The 21,210-nt window shown below is 47.8% G+C and overlaps 8 protein-coding genes and 1 long non-coding RNA gene across 11 annotated transcripts; 4 read left to right on the top strand and 5 right to left on the bottom strand.

Annotated features, from left to right (window-relative positions):
• Positions 1 to 45: 45 nt before the first annotated feature.
• Positions 46 to 2,751, bottom strand: LOC108138959 (protein hook). Its single transcript, XM_017261539.2, has 6 exons — positions 1,748 to 2,751; positions 1,121 to 1,681; positions 943 to 1,061; positions 741 to 793; positions 503 to 679; positions 46 to 443 (listed from the first exon to the last, which is right to left on the bottom strand). Exons 1-6 carry the CDS (start codon positions 2,636 to 2,638, stop codon positions 205 to 207), a joined length of 2,040 nt encoding a protein of 679 aa, XP_017117028.1. The 5' UTR covers positions 2,639 to 2,751; the 3' UTR covers positions 46 to 204.
• Positions 2,752 to 2,810: 59 nt separating this feature from the next.
• LOC108138892 (uncharacterized protein C1orf50 homolog) lies at positions 2,811 to 3,748 on the bottom strand. The gene is made up of 4 exons (XM_017261426.2): positions 3,561 to 3,748; positions 3,342 to 3,499; positions 3,127 to 3,288; positions 2,811 to 3,069 (listed from the first exon to the last, which is right to left on the bottom strand). Exons 1-4 carry the CDS (start codon positions 3,613 to 3,615, stop codon positions 2,878 to 2,880), a joined length of 567 nt encoding a protein of 188 aa, XP_017116915.1. The 5' UTR covers positions 3,616 to 3,748; the 3' UTR covers positions 2,811 to 2,877.
• Positions 3,749 to 3,836: 88 nt separating this feature from the next.
• LOC108138891 (E3 ubiquitin-protein ligase MIB2) lies at positions 3,837 to 10,944 on the top strand. The gene is made up of 6 exons (XM_017261425.2): positions 3,837 to 4,150; positions 4,846 to 4,951; positions 7,161 to 7,328; positions 7,499 to 8,168; positions 8,230 to 8,392; positions 8,469 to 10,944. The coding sequence occupies exons 2-6, from the start codon at positions 4,885 to 4,887 to the stop codon at positions 10,548 to 10,550; spliced, it is 3,150 nt and encodes a 1,049-aa protein (XP_017116914.1). The 5' UTR covers positions 3,837 to 4,150; positions 4,846 to 4,884; the 3' UTR covers positions 10,551 to 10,944.
• LOC121467844 lies at positions 4,927 to 7,150 on the bottom strand. The gene is made up of 3 exons (XR_005977874.1): positions 6,371 to 7,150; positions 5,489 to 5,862; positions 4,927 to 5,032 (listed from the first exon to the last, which is right to left on the bottom strand). It is a non-coding gene; the product is annotated as an uncharacterized LOC121467844 (long non-coding RNA).
• Positions 10,945 to 11,352: 408 nt separating the features above from the next.
• On the top strand, positions 11,353 to 13,032 carry LOC108138961 (protein catecholamines up). The gene is made up of 2 exons (XM_017261542.2): positions 11,353 to 11,791; positions 11,847 to 13,032. The coding sequence occupies exons 1-2, from the start codon at positions 11,440 to 11,442 to the stop codon at positions 12,815 to 12,817; spliced, it is 1,323 nt and encodes a 440-aa protein (XP_017117031.1). The 5' UTR covers positions 11,353 to 11,439; the 3' UTR covers positions 12,818 to 13,032.
• LOC108138962 (tetratricopeptide repeat protein 19 homolog, mitochondrial) lies at positions 12,941 to 14,440 on the bottom strand. Of its 2 annotated transcripts, XM_017261543.2 has the most exons (4): positions 13,798 to 14,439; positions 13,579 to 13,742; positions 13,349 to 13,496; positions 12,941 to 13,293 (listed from the first exon to the last, which is right to left on the bottom strand). In XM_017261543.2, the coding sequence occupies exons 1-4, from the start codon at positions 14,329 to 14,331 to the stop codon at positions 13,030 to 13,032; spliced, it is 1,110 nt and encodes a 369-aa protein (XP_017117032.1). In that variant the 5' UTR covers positions 14,332 to 14,439; the 3' UTR covers positions 12,941 to 13,029. The 2 variants fall into 2 exon arrangements, with proteins under 2 accessions (XP_017117032.1, XP_041566363.1); XM_041710429.1 differs by lacking the exon at positions 12,941 to 13,293 and having other exon boundaries at positions 13,394 to 13,496; positions 13,570 to 13,742; positions 13,798 to 14,440.
• Positions 14,441 to 14,812: 372 nt separating this feature from the next.
• On the top strand, positions 14,813 to 18,244 carry LOC108138971 (apoptotic chromatin condensation inducer in the nucleus). 2 transcript variants are annotated; one of them, XM_017261555.2, is made up of 6 exons: positions 14,813 to 14,893; positions 14,979 to 16,552; positions 16,677 to 16,887; positions 16,950 to 17,184; positions 17,244 to 17,356; positions 17,429 to 18,244. In XM_017261555.2, exons 2-6 carry the CDS (start codon positions 15,021 to 15,023, stop codon positions 17,609 to 17,611), a joined length of 2,274 nt encoding a protein of 757 aa, XP_017117044.1. In that variant the 5' UTR covers positions 14,813 to 14,893; positions 14,979 to 15,020; the 3' UTR covers positions 17,612 to 18,244. The 2 variants fall into 2 exon arrangements, with proteins under 2 accessions (XP_017117044.1, XP_017117043.1); XM_017261554.2 differs by having other exon boundaries at positions 14,817 to 16,552.
• Positions 18,245 to 18,523: 279 nt separating this feature from the next.
• LOC108139022 (calcium load-activated calcium channel) lies at positions 18,524 to 19,315 on the top strand. The gene is made up of 3 exons (XM_017261628.2): positions 18,524 to 18,655; positions 18,706 to 18,783; positions 18,845 to 19,315. The coding sequence occupies exons 1-3, from the start codon at positions 18,595 to 18,597 to the stop codon at positions 19,255 to 19,257; spliced, it is 552 nt and encodes a 183-aa protein (XP_017117117.1). The 5' UTR covers positions 18,524 to 18,594; the 3' UTR covers positions 19,258 to 19,315.
• LOC108139021 (FAD-dependent oxidoreductase domain-containing protein 1) lies at positions 19,273 to 21,008 on the bottom strand. Its single transcript, XM_017261627.1, has 2 exons — positions 20,517 to 21,008; positions 19,273 to 20,457 (listed from the first exon to the last, which is right to left on the bottom strand). Exons 1-2 carry the CDS (start codon positions 20,913 to 20,915, stop codon positions 19,318 to 19,320), a joined length of 1,539 nt encoding a protein of 512 aa, XP_017117116.1. The 5' UTR covers positions 20,916 to 21,008; the 3' UTR covers positions 19,273 to 19,317.
• Between the last annotated feature and the right edge of the window lie 202 nt (positions 21,009 to 21,210).

Genomic DNA, 21,210 nt, shown 5'->3' with positions numbered 1-21,210 from the left:
TAGTTTTGACAGACACAAAAAATGGCAAGCCATTTAAAAACTCCATTTTCGTTTTTGGATAGTTTTATTAATTTTATTAAGGTATATCCTATAAATACGATATAGATCCTTGCGGAGGTCGAATAAATACTTGAAATATATATTATTTATATAAGTTTTCAAACAAGAAAAGAGTCTTAAGCCTACACATCAGGTTCATGCTTTCTACTTTGATTTCATTGCACTTAGGGATTTGCGAGGCGCCGACTGCCGCTGGCGGGCAAGGAATGTCTGGCCCGAGCCCATCAAGATGGCCAGCTTCGAGTCGATTGCATCGCGCTGGGCATTCACGCCCAACCTGTAGAAGGCGGAGGTCATCAGCTGCTCCTCCATTGCGCTCATCTTGGGCTTTGGCTCCTCCTCGACGAGTTCGGCACTCTTCTCCAGGACACTAGCATCTAGAGCTGGCATTTTAAGAAGTATTTTATACCTACATAATACGTTATCATTTTGTATAACTTACCACTGGCAATTCGCGGATCAATGCTCTTGATCACCTCCTTGGCTTTCTCCACGCATTTCCGGTATTTGGCGTCGTACGCCAGAATTTCCTGCTCACGTGCAGATAAATTAGTTTCCAGTTGGGTCACCTTGCATTGCAGCGAAGTGCTCTGCGTTACCGCTTCCTCCAATTGGAGTGCTGCATGTGCGTAAAGTTATATAAAACAATTGTTTTTTTAAGAAACTTAATATTCACTTACTCTTTTGCTCATTAAGCTCCATTAGCTGTTTGATTTGCTTGCCAAACTCGCTCCTGTGATGAAAGAAAAGTGTTTTTAAATAAAAGAAAAATACAACGATTTTGATATGAATTAAATATTCCTAAATAAATTAAACAGAATTGATAGACAGTTTTAGTTTTAGTTAAGGGAACTAAAATCGAATATAAAAACATATATTTACTCTTTCAAAATGGGATCATCGCTTTGGGAAGCATGCGACAGGGAAAGAATACGCTCATTTGCTGTCTTCAGCTGTTCACGCAAATTCTCGCAGCGTTTGTTGGCATCGTCCAGAAGTTGCTACAGCAAAATTCCTATTAATATAAATGTACAAAGTAATATTATCTCTGATTACTCACTGCCAAAGCCGTCTGGCCACCCTGCCCCTCGCGCAGTGCCTTGTTCTCCGCCTCCAGACGTTGTAGCTTCTCCACTGTGGCCGACGGCTGCAATTCCCGGGAAACGGTGGTGCCTGTTAGTGCCGAATTCGAGGACAGTTGCCCGCACTTCAGCTCATCAACTGTCTCGCGGAGATTGTCGCGCTCCTTGAGCAAACTGTCCTTGGCTCGCTGCAGGGCCAGGTTTTTGCCCTCCAGATTCTTGTTGTCGAACTCCAGCTTAACGTTCTTGCTGCTCTCGCCGTCCAGCTTGGCGTGCAGGTCCTGGATCTCCTTCTTGAACAACTCCACCTGACCTTTAGTGTTGGCATATCGCTTGGCGTCCTCCTCGAACTGAGCATTTTGCTGCACATAGTCGGCGCTTCGCTCCTCCAGAATCTTGACCTGCTTCTTCAGGTCGTTATAGTCCTCTAGCTTCTTTTTGTACGTGTCAAGCTGAGCCTCGCAAATTTTTAGCTTGTCATTGGACTCCCGCAGAACGTCCACCTCGTCTTTGAGTGTTATCACCTCAGCAGAGCTTTTCTGTGGGTAGCAAATCATAAATGAAGCTTTGTTGAAGTACGTTTTATTTCAAATAGGTATCCATACCATAAGTTCATCGATGCGCATTTGCATGTGCAGCAGATCGGTGTCCTGTTGCTGGGTCTTAAGTTTCAGATCTTCTCGTGCTCCTTCGGACTGCAGAAGCTCCTCCTTTAAAAGATCCAACTGCCGTCGCAGCTCGTTGTAGCGCACAGATCCAGTTTGGACTGGCCCCAAAGAGACCCCATCGTCACCGATCACCGTGGAATGTTGCTCCAGGCGGGAAAACTCCTGCTGCAGCTTCTGCAACTCCTGCTGTAGATTGGTCTTCTCATCGATCAGCAGCAGCATTTTCTTCTCGGTCTCAAAGCATTTCTGTGCCATGGCGTCGCGCTCCTCCTGCCCCATTTTGGAGTCCAGGATTCCGCTGATGGAGCTGCGCGGCAGGGAGCTGGCCACTCCACCCTCCGGCGTGGAGGCTTGTCTCGTGGCCTCCAGTTCCTGCAATGCGCGCATGATGTTCGCCTGCAGTTCCTCCTCCAGGCACATGATCTCTGTGATGTAGGACTGCTTCTTGGCACAGTTGACGGCGCACCCGAGGACCAGCTGCAGCAGACGCTCCAGCTCGCCCAGGTCGCATTTCTCGGCAATTCGCTGCAGATCCGGTTTGGAGAAGTCACTAAGCGAATAGTTGAGCACCTCGCTGTAGTAGTCGTACACCGACTGGGTGACCTTCTTCAGGTTGCTCATCCGCAGCCGCCAGTTGCTGCCCACGGCACTGGCCTTAATCTTGGACAGCCAGGCGTCGGTGAAAGATTCTGGGGCGAACTGATTCAGCGCCTGGGCCAGAGCCACTCCGTCGGCCAGGGATTCCGCATCTGCGTGCGGCGCATTCAAATTGAGGGTCTTGAACCACTCCAGCAGGCTGTAGTACATCTCGTTCTTGGACGCGGACATGTTGCGGGTCTGAACGAAACGCTAAACGAAACAAAACAAACTAAAAATATTCACAATTTCACAAAAAAGAGAGCTCTCAGCTGATGCACTAAAAACAACAACAGAAATCGAGGGCAGCTATCGATAGACACTGAAATGCACTTGGACTATCGATATCAAATAGCGGTAATAATATTGTAAAATATTTTTATTTATTCAATATTAAAATTTTTCTAATTTTCAAATTTTAATTTTATATTTTAATCATGATTGATGTTGAAGTCGATGGCCATTGCCGAGCCTCGCTCACTGTCCAAAGCCTTTTGCATACATTCCTCCGCCCACTTGAGCTTCTCATCCTGGTCTTTAATCTTATCCACAGGGGTCCAGCTCAAATCGTATTCCAACCTATAGCTGCCCTTAAAGGTCTGGTCAACAGAAAGATTCCATTCCTACAACAAAAATAATTAGATCGGGTTTGTCCGCAAGAGTTTCAAAACAAAACATACTTCCGGTGATAGCATACTAAAATAGTTTTGACCCGATGCCCTTTGGTAAAGATGATAGATTTGCCCGGGTTTTTTGGTGAAATTGCAGGCAGCGCTGTGAAGATCACGGTTGAGATTAGACTCTTTGAGTATGTTCATGGCCTGGGCTTGGAGCATCTTGATCTATTGACGAGATATTAGTGGTTGAAATTTAGTTTAAAAGGATGATTAATCACCTGCTCCATTATAACCCCCAGCTTATGGCAAGTAGTGTGCTTCAATTGTTTGTCTGCATTTTGGATCTGTTGGGCCAGTTCTATGATGTCCTCCTCCTGGTGCATTGAAACACGCATGGGATCCAACTGCGATTGGGGATTCCTTTCGACCAGTTGAGCTGAACAGAGTATAATTTGTTTGTTTACATCACTGCACTTCCATTTACAAAGTAAATTTACCCTTCTTAACAGCTGTGTGATACGTCAATTGGTCCATATTAGCAGCTCTTTTCATCACACGATCAAGAGCATGAATAAAAATAACTAGTCAAACACTAGTAAACAACTAAATTGAATCTACAGACGGCCGAAAACAAATAAACATGTGTTCGATTTGTTGATATTTCTCACACAACCATCGATTGCTCCATCCACTATCGGTAACTATCGATTGCAGCTGTATTTTTGCACGACCACCTTTAGGCCATACCTAAAGAAAGAAGAAGCAGACCAAATTGTAGTTGTATTTTTTAGTGCTAGCGAAATTGTGAATTTTGGCCAATAAATATCAAATTGTAATGTGCCAGAGAGACTCGACGATTCGTGCGTTGGCGGCGTGTTAGAATAGTGCGAGAAACGATTCGCGTTCGAGTGAACTATGACCCCTTTTGGCCGCCGTAGCAACGGTGCCCCTGCATTTTAGCGAAAGGAAACACTTAATGCCCAATAAAAAGCGCACGCGCGCATAAAATGCACCATTAAAGGCCACAGAACTTAAAGTTTTTCAGAGCAAACAGCTGGGAGCAGCGAGAGTATCACAAATTGCATTGGTAAGCCCAAAAGCCATGCCCCCAATCATCATTTTTCACCATACCCGATTTTGCTTATGTACATATATGCATATATATACGCGATATAAGCGATGTCAAAACGGACGTGAGTGTGAGTGCTTGGACTTTCGTAAACAACACATGCGGGTCAATTATTTGAATGAATTTTGTTAGTTGACTAAAAATTCCCAGCTCTTGGCCTTTATCAGTGGAGTGATGAGGAATCGGAATCCCAGTCGCTACATATGTATGTACATCTGTCTTATCGGCATGCGTCATACAACGAGCCACTCTGGGCTGCACCCGCACCACAGAACTCGGACTCCCTGAAACACCGAGGCACTGGCGATCGGAAAGGCCACGCATATCTTGAATTTAAATACCATTTCCCCTCCGCCGAACGCCCAGCATGTAAACACCCAAAAACAATTGGTGGGGCCATAGATATCCCTTGTTAAGTTCCCGAAAAAGTGCTACAATATATATCAAACCTGGAAATAAGAATTTATATTTTTTTTGTTATTTTTTAAAGTGTTTTTAAGCATTGAAAGACGTCTGTGGCAACCCCCTTTTTAGTCATGCGCTGACGAGGGCGCCTGTTAGTTGACCCAATTATCAGCCAGGTCCCATCAAACTCCGCACCCCGAGTAATGTCAAATGTCACATTTATGCTATGCTATCCTTTATCCTTGCAGGCTGAAACGGAATTACATAAATCGAGCCAACCAAGCGCCATGCGAGCCTCCATTCCGCCTGGCATTCGAGTGGTGCGCGGACCCAATTGGATCTGGTCGAATCAAGGTAAGAACGCAACGACGAGGCTGCCACGGGCCAACTTGTTTACCCACCTCCAAAGGGGCGAATTAACTTGCCATCCGCTCTCTGTTTATAAATACGTGTGTTTTTGTTAGAAAGTATAAACTGAAATCGGCGTACGGTAGAGATTAGTCGGGGAAACTCAGCTACTTAAGCGTAAAGTTCAAATATATTGGGAATGCCAATGTCTTCTCATATTTAATCTTAATGTCATTAGTTTTAGACTTACAAGGAAATTCCAATATTATACACTTGTATAATTTTAAGGTTATTAATTTCTAAAAAAATTTAATTAACTTTACTATTATCTCAAAATGCAAAAGTAAATGCCAGTGAAATTTTTCATATCCTATTAAATATCAGAATCAGTTATATTCACTTTGTGTTTGCTGACAAATGTTATAAAATGTTCAATAACTATTTCGCAACTGAATAATTTCAGAATCGCAGTTTGATTGACCTGTACATTAAGTACTCAAAAAATGTGTTTTTGAAGGGAATTGTTTTGTTACCGATACTTACTGTATACCCGAAACTGAACTCACTTGGCATTGGCACCCGTGGCTGGACGGGGAGGGGGCATTGCGGGCGGTGGCGGTACGGAGAGGTGTACGCCCGTGTCCGTTGCTGCTACTCGGGGCGTTGTTGTATGTAAAGAGGACGCGCCTCGCTATTTTTAGCAACACTCACTGCGGCAGCAGCGAAATTCTTGCGCTTACCAATTGCTTCTGCGTTCGTCGCTTCGTTTTATGGTTCATACATATATGGCGGGGATGTGTGGTTCTCGATAGTACATATACACTATAGCACCCTACGTGGCAGGTAAATATGCCCGTAGGCAGCTGCCCGCGGAACAATAATATTGCGTAGTTTTTAATTGAATTAATTGTCGTTAGCTGGAAATAATTCGTAAAGTGAACAATTAGATGGTAAATTTCACAGCTAAAAAGCTAAATAAAACGCCTGCAGTTTACCTCTTAATTTAAAAGCCCAAATTTAAGTCTTTATTTTACAACGTTGCAAATATGTTGTTAGATTTTATTACCATGTATATTTAATGGACCAAAAACGTTCCATTTTTTTAAACACATTTCAAATATGAATTATTAATCAAACATTTGTTAGATACTAGCTAATAAAAATGCTATAGTTCCAAAAATGTAATGTAATTATTAAAACAGAAAATATTTGAATATCGTTTTAGTAATATAAATTAAAAAACCAACAATTATTTAAAATAATAAAAACTGTTTTTTTTAACTATATTTATCATATATTTATTATTTATCAAATATATTTAATTTTATTACCACTAACAAATAAGTTAAATATATTGTAGTTAAAGCTTAAAATTGATAAAGGTTTTTATATTTATATATCAGTCTAAACTACTTTTTTTTTTACCATTATACCCAGTATACAATCCACAAGTGCTGGGTGTTCATAAAAAATATTTTGCTGAGTAATACTTGAGCCTATTGAAGGCTCCAACTGCAGCTGCACATGGCTGCTGTAAATGCACACACGGATTAGGTCATGGTATGTGTTCCTCCCTTCTCCTTGGAAAAATAAGCCTGTGGCATATGTCTGGCTAACACATGAGGCGGCAAGGGCGCGTGCCATTTTGTCTCCAACCTTTTTGGAGTGTTTATTTTTAGGCACCGGGTAGAGATCGCGGGTTCTTAGTTCCAGCGTGCCTGCAGATTGGGGAGAATGTGGAGAGTTTATTTTAGGGCCTTGGTGTTCCTTTTGCTGGGGAGTGTTGAAAATAGACATAAACAAAAGTTTCAGACGGGAGCAGCACCGATGGCTGTGGTGCTCCCATTCCGCCCCAGGCCAACATCAAATGTCACCCTCTAGAGAACGTTTTCACATCCCCCCACCCGTGTTTTGGGGTAATTATAGAGCAGCTGCACGTCCGAGTTTGAGTGCATAACTAAAAGCCGCTTGGAGCCCGAGCCAGAGTCAATGATTGTGGGTATTTATAGTCATGGCGCGTTGTTTATGAGGGGGAAGTGTGCGCCACAGATGTCTGATATCCACCGGATGTTGATGTGGATGTGGATGTAGATGTAGATGTGCATACAATGCAAGAAGGAGCCTGGCTGCAACTACATAGAATCTGAATCTGAACCTCATCTAAACCGACTCACATCACAACGCTTCCAACTTTGTTTCATTGCTTACGCAACAGACGACGGAGAAGGTCACGTTGGAACCGTTTGCGAAATCGGACGTTGCGGATCAACACACTCGCCGGAAAACACTGTCGTGGTCAACTGGGATTCCGGACACCGGACCAACTACCGGGTGGGCTATCAAAACCAGTACGACTTGATAATTGTGGATAATGCTCAAGTTGGTAAGTAAAAATGTGTTCATTCAAGTTTATCAGATTTATATGTATGATTTTTTGAAATACTAACACAGTAAAAGCTTTAATTATATACAAATTCTTTAAATAATAATTACAATTCAAAAGTAATTATCTATAATTTAGATATGCTTAACATTGCAATCATTTATCCGCAGGAGTTCGTCACTCGAATGTCGTCTGCGATGGCTGTTCCAAGGCGGGCATTGCCGGCATAGTATTCAAGTGCGCCCAGTGTGCCAACTACCACCTCTGCGCCTACTGCTACGCAGAGGATCTGCACGACGTGGAGCACCCGTTTGTCCGCTACACCTCGCCCAACTCACTGGGCGTCCGAGTGCCAACGAGAAAGGGCTCCAAGCGCATCCAGCTGCGGGGCATCTTCGTGGGATCCAAGGTGGTGCGCGGTCCGGACTGGGAGTGGAGCGAACAGGACGGCGGCGAGGGCAAGACGGGGCGGGTAATGGAAATCCGGGGCTGGGACAACGAATCGTGTCGCAGCGTGGCCAACGTATCGTGGGTAACCGGATCGACGAACGTCTACCGTCTGGGCCACAAGGGCAACGTGGATCTGAAGTACATAACTGCTACGTGCGGCGGCCACTACTACAAGGACCACATGCCTGTGCTGGGGCAGCCGGAGGAGTTGCAGCCGGTGGCGCCGATGGTGAAGCCAAGCTTCTCTGTGGGCGACCGCGTCAAGGTGTGCCTGGAGGTGGATGCCCTGATGAAACTGCAGCAGGGCCATGGAGGATGGAATCCGCGCATGGTCGAGCATTTATCCAAACTGGGCACTGTGCATCGCATCACGGACAAGGGCGACATACGGTGAGCAACTGGCATACATCTAAATTTATTTGACTCTCTAACCCAGTTCAAAATTCAACAGTGTCCAGTATGAGAACTGTCCCAATCGATGGACCTTCCATCCCGCCGCCCTCGTAAAGGTTGTCTCTTTTCGTGTCGGTGATCTGGTCACCATTATCAACGATGCCAACAAGGTGCAGCAGCTGCAGAAGGGCCACGGCGAATGGATCGAAATCATGCGACACGTAAGTGAAGATTCCATAACAAATACATTTGATATTAACTTTAAAATTGTAATATAATATTAAATGAATCCATCAGGCCCTTGGGAAGATTTGCAAGGTTGTGAAGGTGTACTCGGACGGCGACTTGCGTATTCAGCAGCTGGACGACGGCTTCGAATGGACGCTGAACCCGAAATGTGTCAAACTGGAGCGTTCGCCGCTGGCCACGGCCGCTGAACGCTCCAACAGCATGATGGATCTGAGCCATCGGCGAGCGGACCACGTCATGACACCGCTTTCGGGGCTCTCGGGCAGCTCGGTGGCGGACAAACTGGTGCGAGAGGCCGCCCAGGGACATTTGGACTTCGTGCGTCAGTATTTGGACGTGAATCCCGGCCAGGTGGACGTGATGAGTGGCGGAAAGGCCTGCATTCAGGTCGCCTCGCACCAGGGCTACGTCGACCTTGTCAGCTACCTCATCTCGAAGGGTGCCAATGTGAATGCGGTTGACAAGGAGGGCGACTCTGCCCTGCATTACGCAGCCTTTGGCAATCAGCCGGCCACGATGCGTGTGCTGCTGCAGCACGGAGCCGAGGTGAACTTCCTCAATTCGAGCCACTGCTCCGCTCTGCACATCTGCGCGCACAAGAAAACGCCACACTGCGTCCGCGAGCTGCTGCAGCATAACGCCAACGTGAACATCCAGGACTCGTACGGTGATACGGCGCTCCACGACGCCATCGGCAAGGAGAACACGGAGGTGGTGGAGTTGCTTTGCAATGCCCCCAACCTGGACTTTACGGTCAAGAACAATCGCGGCTTCAATGTGCTCCATCATGCAGCGCTCAAGGGCAATGTGGTGGCCGCCCGCCGCATCCTGCTGCTCTCGCGCCAGCTGGTCAATGTGCGCAAGGACGATGGCTTTGCGGCCCTTCACTTGGCCGCCCTTAACGGCCATGCGCAGGTTGTGGAAACGCTGGTCACCGAGGGACAAGCGGAGCTGGACATACGCAACAATCGCCGGCAGACGCCCTTCCTACTGGCCGTCTCACAGGGTCATGCCGGGGTGATCGAGCGACTAGTGCGCCTCTCCTGCGACGTGAATGCCAAGGATGAGGATGGCGATAATGCCATGCATCTGTGCGTGATCAAGAAGTCCAATCTGCAGTCCGCAGCCGAACCGCAGCCCGAGGAGGCACCTGAGATCCACAAGTTTTACCTGAGTCTAGTGGAGACGAGCGTGCGGGCCGAGGATCGCCTGATGTACAGCATCCTGATCTATCTTTCGAGGGCCGGCTGCCGAGTGGAGCTGAACAACGCCAATGCGAGTATTTTCGAGTGGATTACGGACCTAAACATCAGGAAGCTGATCTTCGGGCAGCAGGGCGAAGTAGAAACACTGCCCAGGAACCTCCAAGCCTTGGAAATGTCTGCACCCGCTGCCTCCGGCGAGGATGCGCCAACCGTGGCTGGAGCAGAATCCAATGGAGCTGGTCCAGCAGTAGCGGCACCGATGCCACCGCAGCGCCAGCAACTGGATCTAATGCCAAAGCCAAACGAAATACCATCCGCTTCATCAGCAGCTGCCGCTCCATCGACGCCCTCGGCCTCGCCGGGCGTGAAGAAACTGAACTCGGACGCAGTGCAGCAGAATGTCTCGCCGCAGGTGGCGCCGCGCAAGAAGGCGCCCAAGCCGCCGGTGACCTCAAGCTCGAGCAGCACAGCGTTGGAGGCCGGAGCGGCGGGCCTGGGCCCAAGTCCGGTGATCGTGTCCGGTCCCCAGGAGTGCATCGTGTGCAATGAGATCCTGCAGCTGGTGCGCTTTGAGCCGTGCCAGCACCAGATCGCCTGCGAGGAGTGCGGCATCCGGATGAAGAAGTGTCTGCGCTGCGGCGTGGTTATCGAGCGGCGTCTGACCGCCAGCGGGCGGATAGTGGCCCTGCCCACGTCCACGTCCTCACCGAGTGACCCCACACGACTGCCGTCCGGGGATCTGCTGCGCTACCTGGAGAACAAGGTGCAGGAGTTCGAGGAGTCGCACTTCTGCGGCATCTGCATGGAACGCAAGCGGGACGTGGCCTTCCTCTGCGGCCACGGAGCTTGCTCCCACTGCGCCGAAACGCTCCGCACATGCCACATGTGTCGCAAGACAATACTCAAGAAGATCAACCTGTACTGAGCGGCGGAAACGGAAACGGATACGGATACGACAGGAGGATCGGATCATCAGCAATTCAACCAGCAACCAAAGTGGCTTGTATATATACACATACACAAAATCAACACTGAAAACACAACCAACACACACCCAAACCCACACCCACATTGCCGTGTCATGTGCAACTCGAACTATTTATTTATTGAACACCGACGACGAAATTGAAGCGCTCTTTTTGTAACGGTTTATCAACGGCATCGTATACATAAACAATTTATTGTGCACCCTTCACGTGTCTAGTTATTAGCCTCGTTTAACCATGTCTGGTAACGATAAAAACAAATAGGAAACAAACTAAATGCATAAAGATATTTAATAGTCATTTAATTGCAAATATACAAATATAAAACATAAATTCAAATGGATGCTTTTTAGTGGATGGCGGTTTCTTTTAAACTTTTCCGGAAATTAGTAATATTATTGCACTGGAAAAGGTTATCTAATCATGAGTTTTAAGAAAATTCTATGCCTTGGTCTTATTATATTTGTTTTTCCTTCTTAGAAGGTAAAATGTACCTAAATATGACTAGGTACAGGTACAAATGCTAAGGTGAACTGCTGCAGCATGGTGTGAAATGCTTACTTTACATAGTGTTACCTGTGTTATTTTTTTTAATGATTAACCGTTTTTTTATTGTTTAATTCATGTATATATACAGGGAATAATAAACAAACAGCCAAAGTAAAACAAATCACAGGGAAACCAAAACATGATGCTCCTATTTTTTTAAGAAAAACAATCGATAAATGCCGCAACTCTCGGTCATCGATAACTACGCAGCAAGAAAAAAACCAAACACGTCACAACACTTTGGCCGCAGTCCCACGCGTAATAAGAGATTAGGACAAAATGGCCAAACAAGTGTCCGATTTCCAGGGCAGCAAGATGCAGTTCTACCAGAAGCTGGCCCTGGCCCTTATCCTTGGAGCTGTGCTCCTCTCCCTGCCAGCCTTATGCGCCGGCCAGGGCAATCCCAGTTTCAAATACTCGCGGGAAGCCAACGAAAACTTTGATCCGGCAAAGGCTCCGCGGGCGGAGCACCATCACGACCACGATCATGATCATGATCATGATCATGGGCATGGGCATCACGACCACGATCATCACCATCATCATCACGACCATGATCATCACCATCATGACCACGATCATGGGCACCACCATCACGGAGAAAGCCACACCAAGTCAAAGCCGGCATTGGGTATGTAACTAGTTCCCATATATCAAATACCCAAGCTGACCCCGTTTTCTTATAGATATGAGCACCATTTGGCTGCACTCCATCGGTTCCACGCTGCTTATCAGTGCCGCTCCCTTTGTGCTGCTCTACATCATTCCCCTCGACAACAGTGAGGCTATGAAGCCGCGTCTCAAAGTTCTCCTGGCCTTCGCATCCGGCGGCCTGCTGGGCGATGCCTTCCTGCACTTAATTCCGCACGCCACACACCCTCATAGCCACGGAGAAGACGACCATGGCCACGACCATCACCATCACCATCATCACGAGGGCGAAGAGGATGGTCACGGACATAGCCACGACATGAGTGTTGGTCTGTGGGTTCTGGGCGGCATCATTGCCTTCCTGTCGGTGGAGAAACTGGTACGCATCCTTAAGGGCGGTCAAGGAGGACATGGACATAGCCATGGAGCCCCAAAACCCAAACCCGTGGCTCCCAAAAAGAAGTCTTCGGACAAGGAAGACAGCGGAGATGGAGATAAGCCTACAAAGCAGCCCAAGGCCAAGTCAAAGAAACCAGAACCCGAGCCGGAGGGCGAAGTGGAGATATCCGGCTACTTGAACCTGGCGGCCGACTTTGCCCACAACTTCACCGACGGTCTGGCCATCGGTGCCTCCTACTTGGCGGGCAACAGCATTGGTATTGTAACCACCATCACCATTCTGCTGCACGAAGTGCCCCACGAGATTGGCGACTTCGCCATCCTGATCAAGTCGGGATGCTCGAGGCGCAAGGCAATGCTCCTGCAGCTGGTCACCGCCCTCGGAGCGCTGGCGGGCACAGCTCTGGCCCTTTTGGGAGCCGGAAGCGGTGACGGATCGGCGCCATGGGTTCTGCCCTTTACCGCCGGCGGTTTCATTTACATTGCCACGGTGAGCGTGCTGCCGGAGCTGCTGGAGGAGTCCACTAAGCTGAAACAGTCGCTGAAGGAGATCTTCGCACTGCTCACCGGCGTAGGCCTAATGATTGTCATCGCCAAGTTCGAGTAGTTCCCAGCGTTGGGTGGGTTTATGCAGAAAATAGTTCTAATCGAGCGGGCTGAAGGGAAAGAGTATACAATTTAAGATATTCAATCCCCGCGATTATTTCTCAACATAATCGAGGCAGCGTTATTTAAGAGTTTTAAAGCCTTCAAAATTTGCGCTTTACTTTGAAATGAAATTTTTATAAATAGTCAAAAATACATTGTAAAAAGAAAACCTCACTGCCGCTTTTCCCCATTCAGTGTGGTTTTGATCTCGTTGAGGCAATACTCGGCCTGCTCGACGGCATCGGGATTCTGGTGCTGCTTGCCCAACTTCCACGCCAATTTGCAGGCTTCCTCCGCCTGTTTCATCAGACCTTCGCGCAGACACACCAGACCGAGATTGGCCTGCAGGATGCCCTCCTGGGTGGCGTCCTTCAACTCTTTGGTCAGTTCCACCGCCTGCATAAGGGTCTCCTTTGCTTCGGTGTACTTTTCCAGCTGAAAGATATCCGATTATTTATGTATTTCCAAAGAGAGAGCTAGCAGGACCTACGTTCACATACGCCACGCTAATGTTGTTCAGGATGGTCACAGAGGCGTCGTTGACAGCACCGTAAACATCGATTAGCGTGTCGAAGGCCTCCTTGAAGAGGTTCTTGGCCTCCAGGTACTTGCCCTGCTTCATCAGCAGCTGGCCAAACCTGAAAAGATACGCATGAAGAAACCCATTGACTGGAACTGCAACTGTGTGCTGGGTAGCGGCAATGGAAACACCTTCAATACCAATTCTTTGTCAGGCCATAAAGCTCCAGGACGTCCTTGTCGTCGGGCATTTTCTCCAGGAGTTTGGCCAACTGTTTCAGCGTCCAGGTGAAACCCTGGAAACTCTTCTCCAGGTCACCCTGCAGCTGGGACATGTGCGCTATCTTGGAGCTGATGTGGAGTATCTGAAGAAGATGAAGGTGATCTTAACTGGAGTAGGATTCAAAGGGGCTCACTCACCTTGGGACTTTCTTCGGTGTGGCCATCGGCAAAGAGGCGCTTCATCACGTCCGTGAAGATCTTTTCCGCCTTCTTAAACTGCTCCCGCTCCATGGCCAAATTGGCCATCAGATCAAACACATACGTGATGCCGTCCTTGTTTTGAATATCCTGGGCCATTCGCAGGGCCAGGTGGAGCATCTGCTCGGCCTTATCGTACTGTTCCCTCTGGATGCAGAGGATCGATCGCTTTATGGTCTTCACTAGCTTGTCCTCCGGAGTCTCCTCCTTTTCGTCGCCGCCTCCAAAGAGATTGAACGTAAAGGCAGCTGAGAAGGCCCAGATCATTCCGCCTGAAGAACTTGGAGCAGGTGGAGCTATCAAGGACACCTGGCTATCTGCAGAATAGCGGCACAGCGATCGTGATCCTGATCCAAATCCCGACCGTTGGGTGGTTCGCTTCAGAGGCGCCGAGTGACAGAATTCCCTGGGATTTGGGACAAGCCGGAGCCTGCCCATTACTTGGCTCAGTTTACAAATGTTTTTCACAATCATATTTTTAGGGCTTAATTCATTTTATAGCTAAACTATGCAGGTGTTTTAAAAACTTGTTTTTCTTTAATTTATTATTATGAAATGCGCTGCAGTGTTGCAAAGCGCGGAATAAGTGATTTAAACATGCATTTTTAACGTTTGCAAATGTATTGCTATGAGCTACAATTCATATAACTCTGTTTTTGAAATATTTTAATTTAAATAATATTTATTATTTAAAATTATTTATTATTAAAAAGATTATCAGTGATGGACAAACGTACAAATGTTTTCTTATCAGATATTGTCATAACTTAAGTAACTGTTAAAAAAATATATACATATTTTAATTTTTATGAGAGGTATAATTTAAAAAAATTCCATTTTATTTATATTTTAAAATTGTATTATTTTATTTCCACTCACTGTTGGCATTCGATAGTTACCCTGCCAAAACTATCGATATCCACGACACGGACGATAGTCCGCCCCATCCACTTTGGCCCAAAGCAACCCTGTACTGCATATTGATGGCGGATTGACGCTCTTTTGCTAGCTAAATAAATTTTCTGATCGAGAAAAGGTGCATGAAAGGACGAGGAGTGAACTCTAATAGCAGTGCATGAAATAGTTGTGGGTCCGCCGGCGTTACCTACGTTTTATTTCAGATCTTTCCAGTGTAGCTCAGCGCGTGGCCATCGTTTTTCGCCATGAGACGGCGCAGCGAGCGAAAAAAGTCGTCGTCGCCCGCTCCGGTGCCGGTGGCACGGCGAAGTCGCCGCTCCCGCAAGGTGTCCGAAAACGAGAAGACGGAGGACGAGACCACTGGCCAAAAGGAGACCTCGGACACACCCACTGAGAACATCGGACAGGCTGAAATGGCACAAGCCTCTGCCGCGCGCTCCGAAGAAATCAATGACGGGCGCGCCTCGAGCGAGGAACGTGCCGGATCCGGAGCATCGCCAGTGCGCAAGAGTCGCGGCAGCCGGACGACGCCTAAGAAGCGCGCGGAGGCCAAGGGCGGCGACAAGAACAAGGCGGTGGACACCATCCCCGAGGAGGAGCCGGAGAACGGCCAGGATGTGGCCAAGGACAGTGTGCAGGAGGTGGAAACTGCAGTGGAGCCGCCAGCAAAGGCTCAGGATAGCGAGCCCGAAGAGCTTGCCAAAAAGGAGGATCAGCCGGCTTCAGCCCCAGAAGAATCCCAGCCAGAACCCACTGTTGCCAAGGATACAGAAGCTGAGAAAGAGGAGGATAAACCCCAGCAGGACGCCCAAGCTGCCGAGGATGACAGCAGCAAGCAGAGCGAACCAATTCAAGAGGTAAAAGTTCCTTCTCCTTCCAGTAAGGATGAGGAACATCTAAAAACGTCTAGCGATGTATTAGACATTCAGACAGAAGAGGTCGAGGAAAGGGACGAAGACGCCCCAGCTCCAGCGGAGCGCAGAGAGTCCAAGAAGAAACACAAGGAGCAGAAACAGGAACAGCAGGCCAAGGAGGAGGAGGAGGAGCAGAAGGAGAACCGCAAGCAGCAGGAGGAAAAACCAGAACAAATTCAGGATGAATCAGCAGATCTTCCGAACGACAAGCACGAGACAACCGTAAACAGCAGCGCAACCAACACAACCACCGCTCCAGCACTCCAGCAGCAGCGTTCGGTGAGGAAGCGCAAATGGCTGACGAACAAAAAGTCCTTGGATCGGGCCCCACCAGTGCTTGCCATTTCGACGGATTCCCTGAAGAACATTATAGCCGACGTGGTGCAGCCGGTGCCCCTCAGCGATGTGCAACTAGAATCCTCTTCGGAGGAGGAGGGCCTGGTCACCAGCGATCGGGAGTCGGATCGATCCGGTTCGCCGATGCCAGCCTCCGAGGCGCGCAAGGAACGCGAAACCGACGCCATTACCGCAACAACCTGCGACACCGGCGTAGAGGTGACGACAGACAAGGAAGGCGCAGGAGCCACTGGGCGGACCACTCCCACGCCAGCCGCAGACACGGTGCCGGCGCAGGGCGGCCAGAGCAAAGCCACAGCCGCCACGGCCGCACCACACATCGTCCGCTCTCCTAGTCCTGCGCGCAACCGCGCCAGCCATGTGCTCTACATCACCAACCTGGTGCGCCCCTTTACGGTGTTGCAGCTAAAAGGCCTGCTGGCGCGGACGGGAAAGATCGTCGATGAAGATGGTTTTTGGATAGATCGCATCAAGTCTAAGTGCTTCGTTGCCTACTCTACTGAAGAGTAAGTATATTTTCTTAATTTCAGTACACCTGCATCAGAAGGGTTTTTAAAGTCTTTAACAAATAATGACCATAATATATTAAAAATGATTATAACACTGATAATTTTATTAATAACATTGTAGCGAGGCTATTGAAACCCGCCATGCCCTGCACGGAGTTCGTTGGCCAGTCTCGAATCCGAAATGTTTGAACGTGGATTTCGGCAGTCGCACAGACATGGATCGTGCGATACTTTCAACGAAAGACGAGGCTCCAAGGTATGGTCAGGAAAACACCAGAGATAACCAGCAGTCGGGCAACGCTTGGTCCCGATTGGAACCGTCGGACAAAAAGGTGAAAGATTGTTGTCATAACAACATAACAACGGCCAGTTAATTTGTCATTTTACCGTGCAGCCTGTGCGCCCAGTACGCGAATGGGATGTGGGCAAAAAGGAGCCAAGCGACCACGACAAAATCAGCAACGACAGACGTCGGGGGAGCAAGGATCGACTGGACTCGAGATCTCGGGACGCGGAACGCCCCGGACAGGAACGCAAACGCTCTAGGGACAAAGAGGGGCGAGGACGCGACCGGGAGCGGGACCGCAACGACCGCAATGCACACGCAAGAAGCCGCAGTGGATCACCAGGTAAGCTACACTTCGAGAAGGTATGGGCCATGATTAACAATGCCAATTTCTGTAAATAGCGCCCAAAACTAAAAGGAAGGAGAATGAGCCGCCTATCAGGCTATTAGATGATCTATTTCGTAAGACTAAGGGAACGCCTTGCATCTACTGGCTGCCGCTGACGCCGGAAGCTGTAAGTTGGAAAACTAACTTTGAATTGAGAAATAATATAGCATTGCTAAAATGGGTAACCTATTCCTTACAGATCGCTGAAAAGGAGGCATTCCGTCAGAAACGCATCGAGGAGCATAAGCTGCGCATAAAGGAAAGGGAGGATCGTCAGAAGGAGCGTGAGAAGGATCGCGACCGCCAGCGCGACACACGTCGCAATCGTTCCAATGAACGGAGACGATCACGCAGTCGCGAGCGCGAGCGACGACGTTACTAGGCGGAGGCTTGAGATTGAGCAAATAAACGTTGAAAATATCTCAAAAACTAACATCAACATCCACAAGAAAACCCGAAAATGATAAACAGCAACTAAAACTTCTGCAGGGTTCCATTACCACCCAAATAATTTCCATTTTTCGAACGTTTTGCGTTCCCAAATATAACGACGTTGTAATATTCAACTTGAAGTGAAGACACTTCGATTTGAATATTTCCTTCAACGTCAATATCCATATTCTAATTTTGAGATTTCAAATTCTCTTTTCTACGTTATTTTTCTCATAGTTGTTGTTTCATATATACCGCATATATATTACATATATATATATCTATAACCTGATTTGATTTCTTTCCTCAAATGTAGCATTTTACAGCGCCTAACGTCACCTCACCCCAAAAAACAACCACAGCCCCCCAACAACCAGCGACGCCAGAAATGCGCCGGCATCACCGTCAACGCAATGGAACCTTACCGTCGGAATCTAGAAACTCTTGCAGCAAGTTTCAAGCTTACATCTATATATTAAACAAACAGAAAATTGATCAATTGTAAAATCAATGTTTCTTAAAATTTTAATGAACTTAGAAATACAATTTAACAACAGTCGGCAAGCTTGTGACAATGCCAAAACCATAAATGTGTTTTAAATGTCTGAGAAATAAACATTAATTCCGCTCGACTCTTATAAAATTGTTTGTTTCTATATATTCCATAGCACTAAATTTCTTTTAATTAATTTATACGGTTTTATTGAATTCCCCAAACATTTTGTTACTTTTTTGTGTGACATTTTTTTGTAAAAATACTTTATTATTATTTTTTTAACTTAAAACAAAAAGATCAACTAATAAATAACTAAAAATTAAAAGAATACCGCTATTAAAATATGACTTTTCGATAGTTATCGAACTGTCTAAAAAAGTATGTCACTTGTGATATCGATATGTTTTAGTTTTTATTAACATTAATTTAGTGAAAAAATGTGGTCCGACACAATTTTAATTGTATTTATATCGGTGTGCACCGCTTTCCTGGGTGAAGGTGAGTGAAAATCCAACTTAATTGCGAAGATTAACCATTTGCTTTTTAAGGACTCACCTGGGTGCTGGTTTACCGGACGGAAAAGTACCAAAAACTGAAGACCGAGGTGGAAAAGCAGAGCAAAAAGCGTAAGTTGGTCAAAAGGGTATATCCGGATGGTCACGAGGTTACACCTGTATTTTCTTGCAGTGGAGCGCCGGAAGGAGATCCATGGCGACTCCCTGGACAAGGCGGTGAAGAAGAAGATCGAGCGGGACGAGGAGAAACTGAAGAACAACAACCGCGACCTGTCGCTGGTCAAGATGAAGTCCATGTTCGCCACGGGCTTTGCCTTCACCGCTTTGTTGAGCATGTTCAATAGCATCTTTGACGGCCGGGTCGTCGCCCAGCTGCCCTTCACGCCCATCTCCTGGATCCAGGGCCTGAGCCACCGGAATCTGTCTGGCGACGACTACACGGACTGCTCCTTCATCTTCCTCTACATCCTGTGCACCATGTCCATTCGCCAGAACATTCAGAAGCTTCTGGGCTTTGCGCCATCGCGTGCCGCCAGCAAGCAGGGAGTGGGTCTTTTTGGTCCTGCTCCCGGCCAGTTCAAATAGGAAATTCACAATTAATTAAATTAGCTGCATTTAGTCTTTAATGCACCATCAACAACAATGCTAGCTTAAAACATTATTCAACTCGTACATGGGTTGGTCCACAATCAGCCTGTCGAAGCTCAGGCGTGAGAGGTCAATGGTCCGGAACTGGCCGTCCATGATCAGCTCGGATACGGCGCGTCCCACGGCCAAGGACTGCTGGACTCCATGTCCACTAAAACCAGTGGCAATATACAAGTTGTTGTAGTACGGATGGGCTCCCACAATGCCGTTTTCGTCGTAGACATTCTGATCGTAGCTGCCCGCCCAGCTGTCCACCACTCGGGCTTCTCCCAGCGCGGGAACTCGCTCTGCCAGCTTGGGTCTGATGTGCTGGTCAAAGTACTGCGGGTCCACTGACGAACTATGACTGTCCTCGACCGAATCCTGTCCGCATATGTAGTTGCCACCCAAGCCGTCTCTGCGGATGAAGATGCCCGAAGGATCGATGGTCATGGGCATGCTCATTCCAGGTGCACTTTGAGCCAGTGAGTTGATGGCGTACAAGTAGCGCTTGCGTTCGTCAATGGGCAGGGGAACCCGTAGCACTCCCGAGCCCACTCCTATCTTGGCCAGGCGTGCCACCTCTCCGGATCTGGCGCCGGCTGCTATAACACACAGGGCAAACTTGCAGGTGCGTCGCGTGCCATCGGCCAGCTGGATGACCGCCTTGTCCAGGCCCGTGTAGCTGCCCTCGTCGGAGCCGCCCACCACAGTTATGTCCGTTTGGGACAGGAATTCGAAGTCCACCACCTGGCCACTGACGAAATGCGCACCATAGCCGCTGGCAGAGCGTCTAAAGTTGCTAAGCAGGGCCAAAGGATTGAACCAGCCTTCCTTCTCCAATCCGTGACAGCCCAAGACGATGCCCTTGGTGTTCAGCCAGGGAAACCGGATGGCCAGTCGATCCGACGTCAGCAGTTCATTGCGGGCACCCAGTTCGTTTTGCACCTGGGAGGAGCGCATCAGGCTTTCGGCATGCTCCTCGTCGGCCAGCATCAGGTGACCATGGGGCGTGAATTGCAGGGGCACGTCCTCGCCAAAGTGCTTCTTGGCACCTCTCAAAAACTCGGCGGCAAAAAGCGACATCTGGATATTTTCGGGCAGGGAGAATTGCTGGCAAAGACCGCCCACAGAAACACGAGTGGCAGACTGGGCGTACTGTAATAACCAGGAGGATTAGAGGCTTGTTGGGTATGCGGCATCGAGGATCCACTCACCGTGTCATCCCGCTCGACCACCACCACATTGAGGCCATCGCGAGCCTTCTCCTTTAGCCAGTAAGCGATGGAGCTGCCCACTCCGCCTCCACCAATGATTAGCACATCGCAGTGGGTCTGGAAGTCATCCACCAGCGTGGGATCCTTTTCCCGCTCCCCGGCGAACTGGAACTTTGTCTGGGTCAGGATGCGGTCTTCCTCGGGCTCCGGATCCTTGGGCACAAAGAACTCCTTGACTTTGCGCATATCGTTGCCGAGCAAACGAAGGGTTCGTCGTATTGGATGCAGATCATCTTTGCCGGATTCGTCGTCACCAGGTAATCCACTTCCGGTGTTTGCTGCTCCAGCCGAATAAGTCCGGCGCTGCAGAAGACGCACCACTTGTCTGTATCGTAACATTTTTAGCCTATATATATTATTTTTAATTCACATTCCGTATTTTGGCTCTTATTTTGTAATAGTGATAACGTGCGAATGGAGGCCCAAATTGTTATCGATACAAAAATCGAATTCGAAATATGCCTACCGGCACTTTAACAATTTTGGAGCTTTAATATAAGCAGAAAATCAATAAAACAAATTACCTTAAATAAAATGGTATTTTCTTGTATTTATTGCAATTTTATCCGTATAGGTGTCCTTATAATCTTTAGTTAATTTAACTGTTGTGATGTTCTCACTTTTTAAAGCAACA

Source organism: Drosophila elegans, unplaced genomic scaffold (assembly GCF_018152505.1).
Source record: "Drosophila elegans isolate 14027-0461.03 unplaced genomic scaffold, ASM1815250v1 contig_814, whole genome shotgun sequence".
Lineage (NCBI taxonomy): Eukaryota > Metazoa > Arthropoda > Insecta > Diptera > Drosophilidae > Drosophila > Drosophila elegans.
This window is presented reverse-complemented; position numbering and strand designations above follow the sequence as displayed.